General features: G+C 34.8%; 1 protein-coding gene across 2 annotated transcripts; it reads right to left on the bottom strand.

Moving 5' to 3' along the window:
- Nucleotides 1–193: 193 nt before the first annotated feature.
- On the bottom strand, nucleotides 194–12,663 carry LOC139121945 (uncharacterized). Of its 2 annotated transcripts, XM_070687281.1 has the most exons (13): nucleotides 12,514–12,663; nucleotides 11,138–11,304; nucleotides 9,589–9,657; nucleotides 8,818–8,886; nucleotides 7,896–7,947; nucleotides 6,964–7,234; nucleotides 5,653–5,731; nucleotides 4,922–4,994; nucleotides 3,936–3,984; nucleotides 3,675–3,766; nucleotides 2,959–3,263; nucleotides 1,900–2,040; nucleotides 194–1,288 (listed from the first exon to the last, which is right to left on the bottom strand). In XM_070687281.1, exons 2-13 carry the CDS (start codon nucleotides 11,276–11,278, stop codon nucleotides 1,049–1,051), a joined length of 1,581 nt encoding a protein of 526 aa, XP_070543382.1. In that variant the 5' UTR covers nucleotides 11,279–11,304; nucleotides 12,514–12,663; the 3' UTR covers nucleotides 194–1,048. The 2 variants fall into 2 exon arrangements, with proteins under 2 accessions (XP_070543382.1, XP_070543383.1); XM_070687282.1 differs by lacking the exon at nucleotides 12,514–12,663 and having other exon boundaries at nucleotides 11,134–11,274.
- Nucleotides 12,664–14,409: the final 1,746 nt, after the last annotated feature.

Here is a 14,409-nt window from a genome sequence, read left to right as displayed (position 1 = left end):
CTTCTACCACTTGTGGTGTGGACTTCAAAATTTGTGATCAAAACATGTAACATGACTTTGGAATGAATAATTTGATATACTAGTATCAAGCTTGCAATACATACCATAAATATGAAAAATAGTATACCATGGCATATATTAAATTTTTACACTGCTTTTCTAATACACAAGCATGGACGAGTTAGACCTCTATAAGGCTGAAGAACTGACATTTATTGTACAAATGTACTACCTAGAAGTTTGGTAATGAAAAGTGTAATCAAAGTTCAGAGTACACAGAGCTTTCAAAAGTTTGTTCAAATTCATCTTTCTTAGGAACACAAACACATACTTGATGAAATTAACAAACTTTAAAAGGCACAGATTTCCTCACTGTTAAAATACATTTATTTTACTACAAGATGAAAATAAAGGTCTGAATACATTTACTGTTCACAAAAGCTAGTGACAAAAATTGTCCAAGTCTCAAATAAAGTTTGAGATATTTATTAATGATAAATAAAGTAATTTTACATACCAAGGCTATAAACTATGAAGAATAGTCATTCTTTACAATGACATATTAATCAATCCATAAATATCATAAGCAAATAAAATTCATATTTGCTGTAACATAATTCTCATCACCACACACAGTAATCAAATTAATGTAAAAGGTCACCTCACAGGATAATGTCATGCATTATCTGCTATGATAATGATACTGCAATAATAATAACAATAATGCAATGCATTTTTCAGGGTACAAAGTCAATAACTAACTGCAAGAAATACTCTCTCATTTACAGTATGTTGAGTAAGTATTAACAAAGTAATAGGAATTTATTGGCATCACAGTCAATGTGTTAATACCTGTTTTTTTGAAATCATCTTACCTAAAGGAAATTCTCAAGTCAACATGAAAAAAAGCTTTAAGTTGTTGAATTGTCCTATGTTTTTGTAAGGTACACACGTTTGCTTGAAATCAACTCTACCACACTTGACATTTTATAGTAACAAAGGCAGTAAAATTGTAGGTGATATGGTACCAAAAATTAATGCGAGGATATTAAAACATACGCATTGGCCTGAAAAGTTTCTCGGGGCTTGGTGTTTCACGCGAGGGTTTTTGTAGTGGTGGCAGTGAGGAAGCAAAGCAGAGAGGCGATGTATCTGTATCAGAATCACGACAGGGTCTTAATATGGGTCGATGGTAGCCTGGATAACGCTGATGATGATGAAGATAATGTCCAGTGTTGTTCCTGTCAAGATCATCTATTAAGTCTCTCTTACTTTCAAACAATGCAAACTGAAAGAAACAAAAATTAGTCACAACAAGTCATTTGCTCAATGAATAAACTACTGTGATATGAGTATACGGACTACTATGTTACTTTTAGCCATTCAGTATTGATCTCAGTGAATAACTTAAAGGAACAAAGTTGTGTAGACTTATCACGGCGATCAGTTTGACAAAAATGTACAGTGTTGAGACTTTGACAAAAATGTACAGTGTTGAGACTTAGGGCATGGCCAACTACTATGATTACAATAATACCACGGCCCTGTAGATTGTCACAAAGATCCATGGTGACCCTCATGATGATATTAACAGAGGTGTGTGACTTCCACTGAAACTTTGAACATTTGTTAATGGATATATACACAAGAGATTTTCAAAAACTGCAAGATGGTAATAAAGAAAAATATTCCTCTACATTAGTAGCCCTTACATGTTTGCATGGTGAAAACAAACATTTTATGAGCATAAAAATATTTCTAATGAAATGGACTTAACAAAACTTGACAGTTTGATGGATGTAACCTACAGAATAACCTTCACAAATGACACAATGTTGATGTACTTGGAAATACTGGATGATAAAAGCTGCAGAATCACACTCCTGTAACAATACTTACTGAATCTGAACTCTCAATCTCTGCTGCAGATGGCCATATAGAATTTGCATCACTAGGATAAAACTCTGCAACAACCTTTGGAATATTTTGCTGTTTCATTAGTCGTTCTGTTTCAAAATGTTCACCGACACCAGTATGAGCCTATATCCAAGAAAGCATGTATCACTATCACTGTTAACATGTCGGGGAAAAAATCATGGATGTGGGGAATATTTAATGTACATATATTGGCCGCTGGTCATTCCCAGTGATACTGAAGAAACATACAGTTCTTGATCAACACAAACATTTATTATGTTACAAATCATGGTTTTACAGCATAGCTAGCAATTGGTGTATCCATGTGTGTGGCCATTATACAGATAGGGAAATTTTAAGCATGATGTGACAACAGGTAGTGTAGAGAATTAACATCCAATCACAACAAAGTAACTCAATGATTCAAATAAAATGCATACAAATAAATCACAGTAAACATAGAGAAGGCAGAAGTGTCAAGGAAATATGTATTATTTCCAGAGAGTTCAGTCATTGGCTAAATATATGTTCTCACATTGCACTCCAAACTCCAGAAAGTTAGCTTGAGCAAATGTTTAGAACATCCGATAGACTGTTGTTCTTATATTAGAACTGAATTTAAACTTAATGTAAATTGCAATAAAACACAACAAATGTGCAGTGTTCTTAACGTCTGCACAGGAGGAAAACTCCATGCACTCCATTCTATGGCTGATAGCAGCAGCATCTTGAAGTAATACAGACTTTATGCTGAAACTTTTTTGCCATGACATGTGTTATTCTTGAAATAATGGCAGCAGTTAATTTTTTTTTACCTCTGGTTGCTGATGATTAAATAATAAAATAATTTGAATAATTTGAACAATTATAATTGAATAACTTGTATGAAAAGTGTAGCAACATGGTCTTGTTAGTTAGACAATAGTTTCTCTACTGTCTATGGTATATAGCACCTAGCAAGAGGTTGAAATGTAAGTTTATTTCATCAAGGCAGGGCATAGTAGCGACATACAATTTATAAGATACCCTTGTTACACATACCTTAAAGGAAAGTCCACCACCGTAGAATTCCTTCCCCTGTTGCCAAGGTGACAGATGAAACTTGCCATGCCGATGTGGCTGCACTGCCTCACACTGTTGTGATTGTAGTGGAGACTTTCTGTTATCTTGCAGCATTGAAGTTTCATTTTGAAGCATTTTATCCGCTATATTTTGACTTGACACAGCTGCTGAGGTCCTTGGCACAAGCTGTCTTCCTGGAATGGACTGTTCATATTCCATTGATTTTGGCAAGGAGAATTTAGAAGCACTTTCTTGACTGCCTCTGGGCACAGATGAACATTGTGCTGTTTACAAGAAGAAAAAGTAAACGTATATTCCTACAGAGAAAGTTTGGCATGTCATGATCGACTTGTTCAATGATGGAACATATCAGGTCGACTTCATACAATATAGCTTACAAACTTGCAACACACACAGCATAACATGGAAATGGACGAGACATTAATGATACTTTGTGTGATTTACCTGGTTTGCTATTTGCATTGCATAAATTGTAAAAAATGCGATGTTTGCTGTAACAACCATTGTAAAACATTTTTACTTTAATACAACCTGCATGACATTTTTTAATAAAGTTTAACTTTAATGTTTGCAAAATGAAACTTGTGACAAGAAAGCAGGTTCTGTGACAATGAAGACTACAGTCAGATGTCTAAAATAATTGCTGTTGACAGTGTGTTTGTTCCCTACATTACCTTTACTATCAATGGATGTTTGCAAAGAGCGTTTAGCTGTGCTATCACTTTTGCTACTCAGGCAGATTGTTCTAGGTGGTGTCCGCATCATACTGCAAGACAAAATAAACACAATAGACATGAGATATTTGTAGTTCTTTGTACTTGGAATCTGGGTGGTGTCCGCATCATACTGCAAGACAAAAGAAACACAATAGATGTGAGATATTTGTAGTTCTTTGTACTTGGAAACATTCATAACACTGTCACTTTAATACTTGCCTGCATTTCATTGTTTTCTGAAGCTTATTTCTGATTTCTGACAGGTAGTCTGTAAATGAAAAAATAAATATTATAAATACTAAGAACTTTCACAAAGTGACAGTGCTTGAAATATAGATACAATAATGCCACCTCATTGTGACGGTTAACCTTATTCCTAATACCATCTCAAGTTACAGTTAAAGTGGTATCATGGCTTTGTTTGATAACAAACAACAAATTGCTTGCAAAATGAACTAAGACAGTCTGGAAAGCTGATACCAAGGTGTCTAAAGCATAATGACAGTCAGGCATTTCGTACTGGACTAATGTACAACTGGAGTTGTAGATAAATAAAGGTCTATACATAACTTTGATCAAAGACTTTCAAGAACTTTTTCAGCAATTTTCAATGACCATTTTTAGGTCCGAAATACCATTTTCCACACATTGCTTTGACAATATCAATTTTTATGTATCATTTTACAGATCATTTTTATGATGTTGCGGCTGATCCGATTTTGTCGTTTTTGAAAGTGTGGGTGGATTATCAATTTCCAGGACTATCCAGGAGTCAATTTAATTTTCAAGGACTTTTCCAGGTCTTTCCAGGAAGATGTGAAATTCAAGGGTTTTCATGGACTTTCCAGGAGTGTATGGACCACATTGCATGATGAAACACTATGTACATATGATAGGTCACATCTGCTTAATCTATTCTCAGCGTACAGTCTCCCATCAGTCATCAATAAATTTGAACAGCTACTGCAAAAGTTAGCAGCTCTTCCTTTTTTTGTTTGACAGACAAATTGACAGGAGACCCACTCAATTAAAAATAGAAACATCAAGACATTGTTACAGTAAATGAAGCCAGATGTTTAAATATCACTAACAGAAGTAAGAAGAAATTTAACAGGAGGAAGAAATTATGAACTTTTTAAGAAAAACATGGAAACATTTTATGTACAAGATCAATAAAGAAGGAAAAAATGCAAAATATCTAATACCTCTTCCAGGAAATGTCTTAGCAACATCTACACCGGAAATCAGCCTCTTTGCAACTTCTTGAAAGGGAATTTCCTGATATGGAAATCAGAAAGCAATAATACTTAATTGTAAGAGTGAAGCAGTAAATGATTGATAATATTAAAACATCTTGACCAGTGTTTAATGTTGCAATATATAATATAATCTCAGTACTTTTGCATGGTTACACTTTCAACAGTAAGCAAATCCATTAGGGATAAGGTCTTGGGCACCTGACAAGTATCAATTTAAATCTAGTTGTGCTGCAGTCTGGTCTGCTCGTTCTGCAGTCTAGTTTACCGTCCAATTTGCTGAATCTGCAATCTAGTTTGCTAGTTCTGTGGTCTAGTTTTCAGTCTAATTTGCTGGTTCTGGTCAGTCTATTTTGCTAGTTTTGCAGTCTAGTTTGCTAGTTTTGCAGTCTAGTTTGCTAGTTTTGCAGTCTAGTTTGTTAGTTTTGCAGTCGAGTTTGCAGTCTAGTTTCCTGGTCCTGCAGTAAAGTTTGCTAGTCCTACCATTTAGTCCTGCACTGGTCCTTATGTTTTTCAAAGGCCAGCATCACATATGTCATTAAACATCTCTGATTTTACAAAGCTAACAACACCATTGGCATTCCAAAGTAGATTGATCGTACAATTTACATCCTCTATGTCTTTGTTATGTGTAAAAGTTAATAGACGGCTCATAGACTACCGTAGGGTAAGTAACTTACCTGTGGCATTTCATCAGGTGAATCACCTTTCCCTGGAGCTTCATCAATTTCCATCACTGCATCCATTTCTGGACAACCACTGAAAAAATGAAGGAAGGGATAGGTTCTTAAAGGTATACAATCACCTGTAATCTAGATATGCCCAATATGGTCAAAGGGGCGTTCCTTGGTATTCAAAATGCCCATGTGAGGGCGCTGTTTTTAAAAAACGGCCACCCGCTTAAAATCTGTGATTGGTTAAATTTTCTCTTTCCATGGTAACTGTGGCAAAATTAGAACAGGTGACAGTATAGCTTTAAAATATTGGCATTTTTAATACTCAAAGAATAAGCAATACTTGCCATTATCACGGTCAGATTTATATTGACCCATAGATACTTGCAAAAACCTGGGAACCACAACTGTGGCAATTTCTGTTGATTATATATGTGGATTTCAAGTGTCTATGGTTTAAGTGTCTCTTTTCATGAAGACAGATATTGACATCGTTCATGTGGTTACGGTTTCATTTGACATGGCAAATGATTAGTTTTGCTACTTATTTTGAATTGGAAATAGAGTAAGGAATAAGATTTAACATATAACTAAATATAAAATCAGATTCCATAACTTAAAATCCTCTTCATGTTTGCAGACTTCATTCACATACTGGTAGTAAGCAGAAAATTGTTATAATATCAAGAGTGATGAGTGTGAAAGATACTATTGGATTTATTCATTTGAGTAATAAACTAAAAACCTTTTCAAGCTGGTAGCTTTTGTCGATATGAAACAATTTGAACTCAGTGTATAGAATAACTTTGAACATACCAAGCAGAAATCAGACATCATGACCTGGGAAACACTCACAATGACAGCAACAGAGTAAAACGTTCTTAGTTCTTGAATTCATGTCAACTATGTTTTCTTAAAATATGCAAATAAGTTCACAGACATACACAGTGCTATTAGTATGAATAGTCAACAAAGAGCTAACCTAACTATCATTACATGTAATCTATGTCAACGTTTAGATATCAGCTATATGCTTCATTACAAAGTAAATTTAGAAATTATTTTTTATATAAGCAATATCCTGAAATCAAGCAGAGATTCATGAACTATTGAAACACAGTCAGCATTTTTATGTAAGCTATAATTTGTAATTAACCTCTTAACTATTTTAAGTAGCATACATTTGTTACGCTATATGAATTACTATAATTATACCACAGTTACTCTACCAAGAGTAATCGTGTATATACCTTGAGGGTCAGAAGACACAAGGGTTTAAGGGTTTAAATAATCATCAATCAACACATGACATATTACCTTCCTGGTGGTGTTTGTTGGTGGTTTTTAACCATTGATCCACTATGATGAAAATTGTCAGTGATATTACTCAAATCTTTCGGTGGGTTTGTTGAGCCACTAGCATCATTTTGCCAATCCATTGAGTTGTCTATGTCTCTGCTGCAATCAAGTCGTTTATCCAAAGTATCCAGGCTAGCAACTTGGTTCAGCCCAGCATCTGATAAATCTAAAATCTTTTTCATGTCTTCTGCTGTTTTAAGTTTAGCCTTCTCTGGCATTGGTAAGGATTCTATATGGTATGGATCAAAGAGTAGTCACATGATTGTTACAAGAGGTAACCTGAGAGTCAGTCAGGCCAAATTCATGGAAATACACGAATTCAATATTGACATTCATAGGCTAATGCACATCTCTAAAGTCCATAATAAAAAGAAGTAACAGATTGTTTGATGGTGTAGATACTGTAGTACAAAGTGAAACTGGATTCATCTCATCAGTTGACTTACACATTCACCTAAATTTCCAAAATACTAGTAAAGCATAGTAATTATGTAAGACAGACTTCACTTTAACTTTTAGCGAAGTGGAAGCTCAAGGGTGAAAGTTTAAAATCAACAAGGATGAAGAGTACTGGGTAAACAATATTTAATACACTACCAGGTGATTGAATTCAGAATCAGTATAATCAATATCATTTTTGAAAGGTGATCTATTTATTTTGTGCTTGAAGATGGAATGCAATAGTCATGCAACAAACTTTGTGACTCATAATTGAATGATTCTTTTGTTTTAATCAATTTTAATTCACATGAACAACCAACTAAAACAAAAATTTATGATCATGACCTTTGATCATAATTTGAAACTTTGCAAATGTTATACTGTGAAAAAGAAATGTTTAAAGTCCTTCAGAAACTTACACATCTTATTACTTTAATGGCCATATTTACCTCGTAAAATGGTGTCAGATTTCTTTCCTTTGTTAAATATTCCAACACCTCTCTGAAACAAAAAGATAATTACAATTGTCATTCTTTGATGCAACTTGCTAAGAAGATTAATCCACTGAGAGCTAATAATGCAAAAAGCCAGTATTGAAATTGTTATGCTTCATATTTTATATCACTGTCTTCTATACATAAGATCTCAAACTTATTGTGCCCACTGAAAAACAGCTTCAACATGCTGTTACAAAAGTATTACTTTTCTTATAACCTAATAAACCATCTTACAATCTTTACCCTCTCATTAACGTTTTCATGCCTAGCTAAACCTTTAAATGTAGGGGTAATTCTTGTGAGTTATCAAAAAGCTCAGGTCTAAAATAAATATGATGCATTTATCGATGTATTGATCAGCAACTTTGAAGAAACCTTTCCATATATACTAAAAAAATAAAGCTCGAAAATACATTTAAATTATGTACATGTGCATACTGATGTGGGTGGGGACAATTTTGTTAATTTCAAAGTTTTTGGGCAACTTGAAAAATGAACAGCAGACAAGATTATCATTGGATGAGGGTAAATCACACTAAACTAACTGATTTTTTTTATGTGGCAATTCCTTTTGCCAACTGATAAACACGTCACCAATCAAAGTTTATTGTGAAGAGACAACTTACAGCAATATCTGATCATACTCCTAATCAGTATTAAAATCTGTCTTGCTAGTTGATGAAGAAATCTCAAGATAGTCAGTTACATTTGTTGTAAGAATTTGGTATGCACTGAAATTTGCACCTTTTTTACCATACATTAATTTGATAAGATAATGATTTTACCTGTGGACAATGTCAATTGCATTGTCATATTTGCATGACAAATACAATGACAGTACATACACAGTGTGTATACATTGTAGAAAACGTACCGTTAATCTGTTCTGTGTTATGATAGCCAGGGCATTCTTCTCTTTTACTTCTCTGTCGATTCTTGAATGCTAGAAAAGAAAGAAATATATCCATACAAATAACAAAGTCATTCATAATACTTTTGCTACATCAATATCATCTCAACTTCATCAATGTGTACCTTTTAGAATATTAGCAGAATGGAAAGTCTAAGAAAGCTTTATAGTGTATGTAATCAAATATCAAACAGAATTATCTGAGTGCCAAAGTCAATTTTTGTCACCTTTCTAAACTATATCCCAGACATTGTTTTTCAGATTTTTGCCAAAATTTTGATGAAAAACTGTAGCCAATGAAATGTGATGTCTGTTTGGTCCAAAATTATCAAAAAAATTACAGAAAAATTCATAAAAATTGGTAAAATGTTGCTTTAAAATTTTGGTGACATTAAAGCACTCAAAGGGTTAAATGTTATGATTACATGTTCTTTAACAGCCATACACGAAAACTGTGCTTACTGTTTCAGCTTTTTTTCTTGGCCTCGAAAATTGTATTTGTCATTAAAAAATGACAACAACTTCATAATCTTGGCAATTTCTGATTCAAATCATGTGAAAAGTTAGTAAAATGTGTTGAAATCTTAGAAATTCATCTAATTATGAAATGGCAATCAAGATCTTTTTTGTAGGTCTTTCAACTACACCCGATAGCCATTGATACTATCAAATTGAATAGATACAGTACAACAATGACATGCATGGTTATAAAGTAGTTACAGGAAACATTCTCACCATGGAACTATTCTCTGCCCTGCTGAGATGTTTTCTAATATCCTGTCTTAATGTTGGATCAGCAGATTGCTACAGTAGAAATTAATAAAAAAATCAGATATGTCTATAAGTACATGAGTCATCCAATGTTCAAATGTCTAAATAAAATATTAATCCATGCAAAGTGTATTAATAAACTCTGGGTGTAAAATTGAACATAAAAACTATCTACAGTTGATTGACCAATCAGAGTGCTCAATTTAGGGTGTTTTATCTACTCGTAAAGCCTTGGTCACCAAATTCCAGAAACGAATGACAGCGCCGTAGTAAAGTACTGTCCAATCAAAAGTGAACATGTCATATTCTGTAGACATCTGGTACGTTTTAATATTCAAATTTGGTAACACAGCGGAAACCAGCTGCAACACAAAATCTGCTGTGGTACAAACATAAACTAATGTGCCCTAGGGCATTTATAGGATGTTCCATTACATTGGAAGGCTATTTCACAAATAAAAGTTTTTATTCATATCCTAAACATGTTACATTGACAAAGGGGACGGTTGACCTAAACACATTGAAAACGAAATATATCAGTTAGGGGCGATAGTTTTTAAGTCGGATAAAACCCTTGTACTCGGGCTCTTCTGGTATATAAAGTCCAACCCAAAGATAAAATGTCGAGGCCGCAGGCCGAGCTGCGGCCTCCACATTTTATCGTTGGGTTGGACTTTATACACCAGAAGAGCCCCCGTACTCGGGCTTTATCCTAAAATGTAACTGTACCAGAAAATACTTGCTCCAGCAATCGCTTTTACAATTTATACATGCCATTACAGCATGTGAAATTACCAAAAAGTTGCTCTGGTTTGTATCGTTGCAGATCACCCTATTAAAATAACTTTTTCTGATCTTCATTTTCACATAAAGTTAAAAAAATATATAATCATTTCATAAAAACTAATAACTGTTCTTTGAGGTTATGGAGTATAAGCATCAATATTCAACTAAATTGCCATACTAATCGAGCAAATATGCAAATTTCACCACAACTTGAACAAACTTAAGTGAGGTTACCCCAAGTGAACTGCATATAAAATTTCAAAAAATTGGACTTGCAGTTTCAGAGGAGAAGGCAATTGTTGACGGACAACGACGACGGAAAATCAACCTATTTGATAAGCTCCGCATCGCTGACAGCGGAGCTAAAAACTGGTAACACCGTTCTTTAAAACTGTATGCTCAGCATTCACCTCATTTATCAGGGAGTTTCTCTACTCCTGACTTCACTCAGTTATCTTTTATGGTACATGTATGATGTAAGAGTAACTATGTCTTAGGTCTGTGAAAATGGCACTGTACAAGCCTGACTTTGAATGGTGTCTTTCTCTTTCTCCATGAGACAAAATGCTGAAGTAGAAAACTATTGAAGAGTAGGATAATATCTACAAAAAGGCAGTTTTATCCTACACACTACATCTTTTCTAGATTTACTTACGTAACGGTCTTTTTGGTCTAGTGAATTTTGATAAAATATAAATATCATCAGTATAGCTGTTTTAATACTTACCTTTTTGTCCTTGCTCCGATCTCGCTCTCTCTGAGCAATGTGTTTATTTCTTTCCGATCTTGACTTGCGCTTTTTCTTCCTGCCCCTTAGGGTTGTAGTTCTATCTCTTCTTGTAAATGTCTGTTCATTGTCAGACGGCATATTTATCACTTCTTGGATATTCCTGCCTGGTGGTGTAAGGGGAGAACCATTTGATTTCGGGGGGTATGGAGGAAGAGGGTATGGGAGCAATTTTTTTTTCCTGTCAGAGTGACAGCAATTTTTTTTTCTACTGTCAGACCTGCATCAATTTTTTTTTTTCCAAATGGAGTAGCAGTGCAAATTTTTTTTATTGGTCATCAAGTTTGTAATGTGTTGTATATAAGGGAGCCGTCATTATTGACGGCCTGAAACTCCGAAATTTCGAGTGACCCTCCCCCCTTCACCAACCATGATGAATTTGAGTAACCTCAAGGCTCACACATTGTATTTCATCATATTTGTTGTTCCTCAATTTTCATTGTCAAGGTACATCTTTCTAACAAATTCATATTGAGAAAATAATATTGGTTTTAACACTAGTTTATTGACTCCTGTCTTGTGTTTTAAATTTTCACAATTTACAGAAGTCAAATAGTCCCCTTTAGATAGTGCCTATGCCATTGAGATATGGCAACAGAAATCCTGAAATATGATTTCTTGGGTCAGAAAATGGAAGGAAAACATTGAGTGTACTGAGGTGTAAAGTAGACCCATGTAGTGCATGCTTATATCATAAGTGCTGGGAAAAGAAACATAAGAATTGCTTGTGGTAAAACATTTGCGCCGCCTATGGCGGCGCGCCGGCAAAGAATACATGAGAATAAGGTTTCCAAATTTTGCTTATTTCTGGTGCATTGTGACAATTTTTTTTTCTCTTCTGTCTGTTATGACAATTTTTTTTTTTCTCAGGCCATGACAGGATCAATTTTTTTTTTCTTCTCTCTCACCTGGTGACAATTTTTTTTTTCTCAAAATCCTCCATACCCCCCCCAGAAATCAAATGGTTCTCCCCTAAGTGCCATCATGATCAGTTATAAATGCAAAGCAGATCATCCGCGCGAGGATGAGCTCAGTCAATCTATTCGAAATTCTGAGACTCAGTTTGTCTCAACGATATTGTGAAATGTTAGTAAAGCGGAAAGGCGCTCATTCAAAGTGTTCAATACGTTTATCAGGTTTAATTCAAATGACACTCCGAGCGCTCGTGGAAGGGCTTTATAATAAAATACAATGCTTGGCGTAATTTGTCCAGGCAAGTTAGCAGACGACATCGCGACACGAACTGTTACGAGTGGACTGGATAATGGGTAGGCGAGAAAAACCTACACACTAACGCATGCATTTTACCCTTTTACCTTTTAGACCTTGAACACTTGAAGAAGTAAGAGAAGACAACGGTGAATACGATAGCACATGGCAAGATTTTTACAGCTCCAACTACAACTTGACATGACTGTACCGCGGCCGTAATTCAAACAATCCGCCATATTTTGTTGTTGGGCAATGTTCATTTACATGTGACCTATGACCCGAACAGTGGACTGGGCCTAGGGACTGCACGTGAAAAGTACTGTTGAGTGAAAACCCCCGAGGAAAAAAACAAAATCGCGCCATTTTTTTGGGAAAAAAAGTGTATATTACGAGAGAGAGAGAGAGAGAGAGAGAGAGAGAGAGAGAGAGTCTGTATGTCTGTTCTGCCCACTCAAACGCCGACCCACCTATACGTAGGATAGTAATGGTACAATCCCACGGTCATAGTCACTAGCCGAGCAAGCTTGAACCATAGGGATTCAATCTCCGATGATGACGATGATGATGATTAAATATTTAAAAATGAAGATAAATAAACATATATTTGGACTCAGTAAATTTGTTGTTATTGTTGTTGTTATTGTTGTTGTCGTTGTTGATACTATTTGCAGAAAAGAACAAAGTATGCGCTGCAAATTTCAACACAGCCTAACTATACATGTGCGTCGCAAATTCAATACAGCCTAACTATACATGTGCGTTGCAAATTCAATACAGCCTAACTATACATGTGCGTTGCTGCCTAACTATACATGTGCGTTGCAAATTCAATACAGCCTAACATTATGAATTTGCAACGCACATGTATAGTTAGGCAGCAACGCACATGTATAGTTAGGCTGTATTGAATTTGCAACGCACATGTATAGTTAGGCTGTATTGAATTTGCGACGCACATGTATAGTTAGGCTGTGTTGAAATTTGCAGCGCATACTTTGTTCTTTTCTGCAAATAGTATCAACAACGACAACAACAATAACAACAACAATAACAACAAATTTACTGAGTCCAAATATATGTTTATTATCTTCATTTTTAAATATTTAATCATCATCATCGTCATCATCGGAGATTGAATCCCCCTATGCTTGAACGACCAGTGATATAATAGGAACGGTACTTTATTGCGTAATTGATAGTCTTAATTTTGAAAGCAACATCCTCCAATAACTACTGAGACTTAGTCTTTCCCAGAACATAATAGATGAAAATCAGCTGAGAAATATTAGATTTGCCAAAGTTCAGTTGTGCATTTTTGTCGGAGATGAGTTTTTTGAATTTGACCTTGTTCAAAGAATAGAAAAAATTGTGTGCAAAGCTTTTGATACATGCAAATCCTTCAGATTTATGAATTTTAATTGTTTGACTGAGCAGGAACTTTATGAAAATCAATGTTTGAAATTCTTTACTCTGTAAAGATCTGATAGAAATGATGTCAAATAAACATCTTTTATAAATCGATAGTGTTATTGGTTTCTCAGAATTTCAGGTTTCTAAGGTTTTCTAATGATTACTTCATTTTTGAAATTTGGATTCCTAAGAAATGTATCATATATTATATTTTACTTTATATAAAGGATCATCAATTCACTTTGAAGCGTGCTGTCTGCCCGTGACACACTTCCACTTTTACACTATATTACCTCAGCTCCCATGGTCAATTCAGATGCACACCAAAGGGGTGAGGACAGGCAATGATCAACATCAAAAAGTATTTTTCACTCAGTTGATGATACAGAATGGGAATACAAGCTGACATCAAACTGATATTCTCACTCTCCTAGCATACGAGTGACGTGCCACAAATGTAAAGTATGCTACCTGTCAATAAATGAAAACCAACGATATTGGGAAAAGGGGGAAGAGGCAGCGGCGGACGTCAAATTTCAGAACACCAAAATACACTAACCTTCCTAACCCTCGTAATTACTGAAAGCTCC

This window comes from Ptychodera flava, chromosome 21 (assembly GCF_041260155.1).
Source record: "Ptychodera flava strain L36383 chromosome 21, AS_Pfla_20210202, whole genome shotgun sequence".
NCBI classification, from domain to species: Eukaryota; Metazoa; Hemichordata; class Enteropneusta; family Ptychoderidae; genus Ptychodera; species Ptychodera flava.
This window is presented reverse-complemented; position numbering and strand designations above follow the sequence as displayed.

Bases quoted from the DNA above. Each gene is read 5' to 3' on its own strand.
- LOC139121945 (XM_070687281.1), bottom strand. From the start codon at position 11,278: ATGCCGTCTGACAATGAACAGACATTTACAAGAAGAGATAGAACTACA. The intron at 7,948-8,817 runs GTACGTTTTCTA...TTTTTGTTTCAG, and splicing joins TAACACAGAACAGATTAACG to AGAGGTGTTGGAATATTTAA. The intron at 5,732-6,963 runs GTAATATGTCAT...TCATTTTTTCAG, and splicing joins CAACAAACACCACCAGGAAG to TGGTTGTCCAGAAATGGATG.